This window comes from Phytophthora infestans, genomic scaffold (assembly GCF_000142945.1).
Source record: "Phytophthora infestans T30-4 supercont1.203 genomic scaffold, whole genome shotgun sequence".
Lineage (NCBI taxonomy): Eukaryota > Oomycota > Peronosporomycetes > Peronosporales > Peronosporaceae > Phytophthora > Phytophthora infestans.
Genome location: NW_003303556.1, coordinates 65,726 through 74,761, shown reverse-complemented (window position 1 = coordinate 74,761; position 9,036 = coordinate 65,726). Strand labels below are relative to the sequence as shown.

Here is a 9,036-nt window from a genome sequence, read left to right as displayed (position 1 = left end):
CTCTGCCAGAGCAGCAGCTACCACATAAATCGGCAGCGGATCGCCGGGACACGATACAACACACCACGGCAACACAACGTGACGCAGCTGTAGCGTGTGGCAGGTGCGTAGCGCAGCAACAACTGGGGCGTTGTGGGGCCGGTAGGAGCGGTGCAAAACGAGGTCCTACCGGGATTTGAACCCGGATCGCTGGATTCAGAGTCCAGAGTGCTAACCATTACACCATAAGACCAGCACTTACTCGCCAATCCGCAAACAGAATTTCAAACGCGATTCTCCAGCCCCACACGACAGCTGGCGCCATCGCTACATACTATGCTTGCAGCGCCGCACGAAAGCAAGCTCCTACCGGGATTTGAACCCGGATCGCTGGATTCAAAGTCCAGAGTGCTAACCATTACACCATAAGAGCACCTAGCCCAGACACACCACGCCCGATCCGGAACCCGCTCGAATCGCACGCAATCCACGTATTTACGGACATGCCCCATGTGCTGCACATACCCCTTTCACATATCATCGTGCTCCTACACTTACGTCCATGCTCGCATGCTTCTTTCGCCACCCGGCGTGCTTCAATCCCCAACTCGAACCATCCGGCTGCTACTCGCTTTGACGTCGCATTTCTTCGTGTTTGGATATCCACGGGATCTATTGTTCTCGCGGAAGGCTGCAATGAGCTCTCTGGCTATCCTGGAGAGTTGGTAGTGAGCGAAGTCGGCAGTTAGGCTTGGTGAGCTCTGCCAGAGCAGCAGCTACCACATAAATCGGCAGCGGATCGCCGGGACACGATACAACACACCACGGCAACACAACGTGACGCAGCTGTAGCGTGTGGCAGGTGCGTAGCGCAGCAACAACTGGGGCGTTGTGGGGCCGGTAGGAGCGGTGCAAAACGAGGTCCTACCGGGATTTGAACCCGGATCGCTGGATTCAGAGTCCAGAGTGCTAACCATTACACCATAAGACCAGCACTAACTCGCCAATCCGCAAACAGAATTTCAAACGCGATTCTCCAGCCCCACACGACAGCTGGCGCCATCGCTACATACTATGCTTGCAGCGCCGCACAAAATCAAGCTCCCTACCGGGATTTGAACCCGGATCGCTGGATTCAAAGTCCAGAGTGCTAACCATTACACCATAAGAGCACCTAGTCCAGACACACCACGTCCGATCGGGAACCCGCTCGAATCGCACGCAATCCACGTATTTACGGACATGCCCCATGTGCTGCACATACCCCTTTCACATATCATCGTGCTCCTACACTTACGTCCATGCTCGCATGCTTCTTTCGCCACCCAGCGTGCTTCAATCCCCACCCCAAGCCATCCGGTTGCTACTCGCTTTGACGTCGCATTTCTTCGTGTTTTGGATATCCACGGGATCTATTGTTCTCGCGGAAGGCAGCGATGAGCCCTCTGGCTATCCTGGAGAGTTGGTAGTGAGCGAAGTCGGCAGTTAGGCTTGGTGGGCTCTGCCAGAGCAGCAGCTACCACTTAAATCGGCAGCGGATCGCCGGGACACGATACAACACACCACGGCAACACAACGTGACGCGGCTATAGCGTGTGGCAGGTGCGTAGCGCAGCAACAACTGGGGCGTTGTGGGGCCGGTAGGAGCGGTGCAAAACGAGGTCCTACCGGGATTTGAACCCGGATCGCTGGATTCAGAGTCCAGAGTGCTAACCATCACACCATAAGACCAGCACTAACTCGCCAATCCGCAAACAGAATTTCAAACGCGATTCTCCAGCCCCACACGACAGCTGGCGCCATCGCTACATACTATGCTTGCAGCGCCGCACGAAATCAAGCTCCTACCGGTATTTGAACCCGGATCGCTGGATTCAAAGTCCAGAGTGCTAACCATTACACCATAAGAGCACCTAGCCCAGACACACCACGCCCGATCCGGAACCCGCTCGAATCGCACGCAATTCACGTATTTACGGACATGCCCCATGTGCTGCACATACCCCTTTCACATATCATCGTGCTCCTACACTTACGTCCATGCTCGCATGCTTCTTTCGCCACCCAGCGTGCTTCAATCCCCACCTCGAACCATCCGGTTGCTACTCGCTTTGACGTCGCATTTCTTCGTGTTTTGGATATCCACGGGATCTATTGTTCTCGCGGAAGGCAGCGATGAGCCCTCTGGCTGTCTTGGAGAATTATTAGTGCAGTCAGCGAAGTCGGCAGTTAGGCTTGGTGAGCTCTGCCAGAACCTCATATATCACTTGAATGGGGAGCGGAGCGACGCGACACGATACGCCAACGCAGCGTGACGCGACTAGACCGTGTGGTGTGGGCGGAGCGCAGCAACAACTGGGGCGTTGTGGGGCCGGTAGGAGCGGTGCAAAACGAGGTCCTACCGGGATTTGAACCCGGATCGCTGGATTCAAAGTCCAGAGTGCTAACCATTACACCATAAGAGCACCCAGTCCAGACACACCACGCCCGATCCGGAACCCGCTCGAATTGCACGCAATCCACGTATTTACGGACATGCCCCATGTGCTGCACATACCCCTTTCACATATCATCGTGCTCCTACACTTACGTCCACGCTTGCATGCTTCTTTCGCCACCCTGCGTGCTTCAATCCCCACCTCGAACCATCCGGTTGCTACTCGCTTTGACGTCGCATTTCTTCGTGTTTTGGATATCCACGGGATCTATTGTTCTCGCGGAAGGCAGCGATGAGCCCTCTGGCTGTCTTGGAGAATTGGTAGTGAGCGAAGTCGGCAGTTAGGCTTGGTGAGCTCTGCCAGAGCAGCAGCTACCACTGAAATCGGCAGCGGATCGCCGGGACACGATACAACACACCACGGCAACACAGCGTGACGCGGCTATAGCGTGTGGCAGGTGCGCAGCGCAGCAACAACTGGGGCGTTGTGGGGCCGGTAGGAGCGGTGCAAAACGAGGTCCTACCGGGATTTGAACCCGGATCGCTGGATTCAGAGTCCAGAGTGCTAACCATTACACCATAAGACCAGCACTAACTCGCCAATCCGCAAACAGAATTTCAAACGCAATTCTCCAGTCCCACACGACAGCTGGCGCCATCGCTACATACTATGCTTGCAACGCCGCACAAAATCAAGCTCCTACCGGGATTTGAACCCGGATCGCTGGATTCAAAGTCCAGAGTGCTAACCATTACACCATAAGAGCACCCAGTCCAGACACACCACGCCCGATCCGGAACCCGCTCGAATCGCACGCAATTCACGTATTTACGGACATGCCCCATGTGCTGCACATACCCCTTTCACATATCATCGTGCTCCTACACTTACGTCCATGCTCGCATGCTTCTTTCGCCACCCGGCGTGCTTCAATCCCCACCTCGAACCATCCGGCTGCTACTCGCTTTGACGTCGCATTTCTTCGTGTTTTGGATATCCACGGGATCTTTTGTTCTCGCGGAAGGCAGCGATGAGCCCTCTGGCTGTCTTGGAGAATTGGTAGTGCGGTCAGCGAAGTCGGCAGTTAGGCTTGGTGAGCTCTGCCAGAGCAGCAGCTACCACTTAAATCGGCAGCGGATCGCCAAGACACGATACAACACACCACGGCAACACAACGTGACGCAGCTGTAGCGTGTGGCAGGTGCGTAGCGCAGCAACAACTGGGGCGTTGTGGGGCCGGTAGGGAGCGGTGCAAAACGAGGTCCTACCGGGATTTGAACCCGGATCGCTGGATTCAGAGTCCAGAGTGCTAAACCATTACACCATAAGACCAGCACTTACTCGCCAATCCGCAAACAGAATTTCAAACGCGATTCTCCAGCCCCACACGACAGCTGGCGCCATCGCTACTATACTATGCTTGCAGCGCCGCACAAAATCAAGCTCCTACTGGCATTTGAGCCCGGATCGCTGGATTCAAAGTCCAGAGTGCTAACCATAACACCATAAGAGCACCTAGCCCAGACACACCACGCCCGATCCGGAACCCGCTCGAATCGCACGCAATCCACGTATTTACGGACATGCCCCATGTGCTGCACATACCCCTTTCACATATCATCGTGCTCCTACACTTACGTCCATGCTCGCATGCTTCTTTCGCCACCCGGCTTGCTCCAATCCCCGCCTCGAACCATTCGGTTGCTACTCGCTTTGACGTCGCATTTCTTCGTGTTTTGGATATCCACGGGATCTATTGCTCTCGCGGAAGGCAGCGATGAGCCCTCTGGCTGTCTTGGAGAATTGGTATTGAGCGAAGTCAGCAGTGAGGCTTGGTGAGCTCTGCCAGAGCAGCAGCTTCCACTGAAATCGGCAGCGGATCGCCGGGACACGATACAACACAACACGGCAACACAGCGTGACGCGGCTATAGCGTGTGGCAGGTGCGCAGCGCAGCAACAACTGGGGCGTTGTGGGGCCGGTAGGAGCGGTGCAAAACGAGGTCCTACCGGGATTTGAACCCGGATCGCTGGATTCAGAGTCCAGAGTGCTAACCATTACACCATAAGACCAGCACTAACTCGCCAATCCGCAAACAGAATTTCAAAACGAGATTCTCCAGCTCCACACGACAGCTGGCGCCATCGCTACATACTATGCTTGCAACGCCGCACAAAATCAAGCTCCTACCGGGATTAGAACCCGGATCGCTGGATTCAAAGTCCAGAGTGCTAACAATTACACCATAAGATCACCTAGCCCAGACACACCACGCCCGATCCGGAACCCGCTCGAATCGCACGCAATCCACGTATTTACGGACATGCCCCATGTGCTGCACATACCCCTTTCACATATCATTCGTGCTGCTACACTTACGTCCACGCTCGCATGCTTCTTTCGCCACCCGGCTTGCTCCAATCCCCCGCCTCGAACCATCCGGTTGCTACTCGCTTTGACGTGGCATTTTCTTCGTGTTTTGGATATCCCACTGCATCTATTGTTCTCGCGGAAGGCAGCGATGAGCCCTCTGGCTGTCTTGGAGAATTGGTAGTGCGGTCAGCGAAGTCGGCAGTTAGGCTTGGTGAGCTCTGCCAGAGCAGCAGCTACCACTGAAATCGGCAGCGGATCGCCGGGACACGATACAACACACCACGGCAACACAGCGTGACGCGGCTATAGCGTGTGGCAGGTGCGCAGCGCAGAACTAACAAGTTGGAGAGCGTTGTGGGGCCGGTAGGAGCGGTGCAAAACGAGGTCCTACCGGGATTTGAACCCGGATCGCTGGATTCAGAGTCCAGAGTGCTAACCATTACACCATAAGACCAGCACTAACTCGCCAATCCGCAAACAGAATTTCAAAACGAGATTCTCCAGCCCCACACGACAGCTGGCGCCATCGCTACATACTATGCTTGCAACGCCGCACAAAATCAAGCTCCTACCGGGATTTGAACCCGGATCGCTGGATTCAAAGTCCAGAGTGCTAACCATTACACCATAAGAGCACCCAGTCCAGACACACCACGCCCGATCCGGAACCCGCTCGAATCGCACGCAATCCACGTATTTACGGACATGCCCCATGTGCTGCACATACCCCTTTCACATATCATCGTGCTCCTACACTTACGTCCATGCTCGCATGCTTCTTTCGCCACCCGGCTTGCTCCAATCCCCGCCTCGAACCATTCGGTTGCTACTCGCTTTGACGTCGCATTTCTTCGTGTTTTGGATATCCACGGGATCTTTTGTTCTCGCGGAAGGCAGCGATGAGCCCTCTGGCTGTCTTGGAGAATTGGTAGTGAGCGAAGTCGGCAGTTAGGCTTGGTGAGCTCTGCCAGAGCAGCAGCTACCACTTAAATCGGCAGCGGATCGCCGGGACACGATACAACACACCACGGCAACACAACGTGACGCAGCTGTAGCGTGTGGCAGGTGCGTAGCGCAGCAACAACTGGGGCGTTGTGGGGCCGGTAGGAGCGGTGCAAAACGAGGTCCTACCGGGATTTGAACCCGGATCGCTGGATTCAGAGTCCAGAGTGCTAACCAGTACACCATAAGACCAGCACTAACTCGCCAATCCGCAAACAGAATTTCAAACGCGATTCTCCAGCCCCACACGACAGCTGGCGCCATCGCTACATACTATGCTTGCAGCGCCGCACAAAATCAAGCTCCTACCGGTATTTGAACCCGGATCGCTGGATTCAAAGTCCAGAGTGCTAACCATTACACCATAAGAGCACCCAGTCCAGACACACCACGCCCGATCCGGAACCCGCTCGAATCGCACGCAATCCACGTATTTACGGACATGCCCCATGTGCTGCACATACCCCTTTCACATATCATCGTGCTCCTACACTTACGTCCATGCTCCCATGCTTCTTTCGCCACCCGGCTTGCTCCAATCCCCGCCTCGAACCATTCGGTTGCTACTCGCTTTGACGTCGCATTTCTTCGTGTTTTGGATATCCACGGGATCTATTGTTCTCGCGGAAGGCAGCGATGAGCCCTCTGGCTTTCTTGAAGAATCGGTAGTGAGCGAAGTCGGCAGTTAGGCTTGGTGAGCTCTGCCAAAGCAGCAGCTTCCACTTAAATCGGCAGCGGATCGCCGGGGCACGATACAACACACCACGGCAACACAGCGTGATGCGGCTATAGCGTGTGGCAGGTGCGCAGCCTGGGGCGTTGTGGGGCCGGTAGGAGCGGTGCAAAACGAGGTCCTACCGGGATTTGAACCCGGATCGCTGGATTCAGAGTCCAGAGTGCTAACCATTACACCATAAGACCAGCACTAACTCGCCAATCCGCAAACCAAGATTCTAAACGCGATTCCTCCAGCCCCCACACGACAGCTGCGCGCCATCGCTACATACTATGCTTGCAACGCCCGCACGAAATCAAGCTCCTACCGGGATATGACCCCGGGATCGCTGGATTCAAAGTCCAGAGTGCTAACCCATTACCCCATAAGAGCACCTAGCCCAGACACACCACGCCCGATCCGGAACCCGCTCGAATCGCACGCAATCCACGTATTTACGGACATGCCCCCATGTGCTGCACATACCCCTTTCACATATCATCGTGCTCCTACACTTACGTCCATGCTCGCATGCTTCTTTCGCCACCCGGCTTGCTCCAATCCCCGCCATTCGGTTGCTACTCGCTTTGACGTCGCATTTCTTCGTGTTTTGGATATCCACGGGATCTATTGCTCTCGCGGAAGGCAGCGATGAGCCCTCTGGCTGTCTTGGAGAATTGGTATTGAGCGAAGTCGGCAGTTAGGCTTGGTGATCTCTTCCAGAGCAGCAGCTACCACTTAAATCGGCAGCGGATCGCCGGGACACGATAGAACACACCACGGCAACACAGCGTGACGCGGCTATAGCGTGTGGCAGGTGCGCAGCGCAGCAACAACTGGGGCGTTGTGGGGCCGGTAGGAGCGGTGCAAAACGAGGTCCTACCGGGATTTGAACCCGGATCGCTGGATTCAGAGTCCAGAGTGCTAACCATTACACCATAAGACCAGCACTAACTCGCCAATCCGCAAACAGAATTTCAAAACGCGATTCTCCAGCCCCACACGACAGCTGGCGCCATCGCTACATACTATGCTTGCAACGCCGCACAAAATCAAGCTCCTACCGGGATTTGAACCCGGATCGCTGGATTCAAAGTCCAGAGTGCTAACCATTACACCATAAGAGCACCCAGTCCAGACACACCACGCCCGATCCGGAACCCGCTCGAATCGCACGCAATCCACGTATTTACGGACATGCCCCATGTGCTGCACATACCCCTTTCACATATCATCGTGCTCCTACACTTACGTCCACGCTCGCATGCTTCTTTCGCCACCCTGCGTGCTTCAATCCCCACCTCGAACCATCCGGTTGCTACTCGCTTTGACGTCGCATTTCTTCGTGTTTTGGATATCCACTGGATCTATTGTTCTCGCGGAAGGCAGCGATGAGCCCTCTGGCTGTCTTGGAGAATTATTAGTGCAGTCAGCGAAGTCGGCAGTTAGGCTTGGTGGGCTCTGCCAGATCAGCAGCTACCACTTAAATCGGCAGCGGATCGCCGGGACACGATACGGCAACACAGCGTGACGCGGCTATAGCGTGTGGCAGGTGCGTAGCGCAGCAACAACTGGGGCGTTGTGGGGCGGTGCAAAACGAGGTCCTACCGGGATTTGAACCCGGATCGCTGGATTCAGAGTCCAGAGTGCTAACCATTACACCATAAGACCAGCACTAACTCGCCAATCCGCAAACAGAATTTCAAAACGAGATTCTCCAGCCCCACACGACAGCTGGCGCCATCGCTACATACTATGCTTGCAACGCCGCACAAAATCAAGCTCCTACCGGGATTTGAACCCGGATCGCTGGATTCAAAGTCCAGAGTGCTAACCATTACACCATAAGAGCCCCTAGCCCAGACACACCACGCCCGATCGGGAACCCGCTCGAATCGCACGCAATCCACGTATTTACGGACATGCCCCATGTGCTGCACATACCCCTTTCACATATCATCGTGCTCCTACACTTACGTCCATGCTCGCATGCTTCTTTCGCCACCCAGCGTGCTTCAATCCCCACCTCGAACCATCCGGTTGCTACTTGCTTTGACGTCGCATTTCTTCGTGTTTTGGATATCCACGGGATCTATTGTTCTCGCGGAAGGCAGCGATGAGCCCTCTGGCTGTCTTGGAGAATTGGTAGTGAGCGAAGTCGGCGGTTGTGCTTGGTGAGCTCTGCCAGAGCAGCCGCTACCACTGAAATCGGCAGCGGATCGCCGGGACACGATACAACACACCACGGCAACACAGCGTGACGCGGCTATAGCCGCTGGATTCAGAGTCCAGAGTGCTAACCATTACACCATAAGACCAGCACTAACTCGCCAATCCGCAAACAGAATTTCAAACGCGATTCTCCAGCCCCACACGACAGGTGGCGCCATCGCTACATACTATGCTTGCAGCGCCGCACAAAATCAAGCTCCTACCGGGATTTGAGCCCGGATCGCTGGATTCAAAGTCCAGAGTGCTAACCATTACACGCATAAGAGCACCTAGCCCAGACACACCACGCCCGATGAA

At 55.2% G+C, this 9,036-nt stretch overlaps 1 protein-coding gene across 1 annotated transcript; it reads right to left on the bottom strand.

Annotated features, from left to right (window-relative positions):
- Window positions 1–2,053: 2,053 nt before the first annotated feature.
- On the bottom strand, window positions 2,054–8,490 carry PITG_20653 (uncharacterized protein; the record flags this gene model as incomplete). Its single annotated transcript, XM_002895299.1, has 10 exons — window positions 2,054–2,130; window positions 2,619–2,684; window positions 3,309–3,460; window positions 4,056–4,207; window positions 4,797–4,951; window positions 5,551–5,702; window positions 6,290–6,404; window positions 7,027–7,171; window positions 7,816–7,911; window positions 8,485–8,490. The coding sequence occupies 10 exons, from the start codon at window positions 8,488–8,490 to the stop codon at window positions 2,054–2,056; spliced, it is 1,116 nt and encodes a 371-aa protein (XP_002895345.1).
- Between the last annotated feature and the right edge of the window lie 546 nt (window positions 8,491–9,036).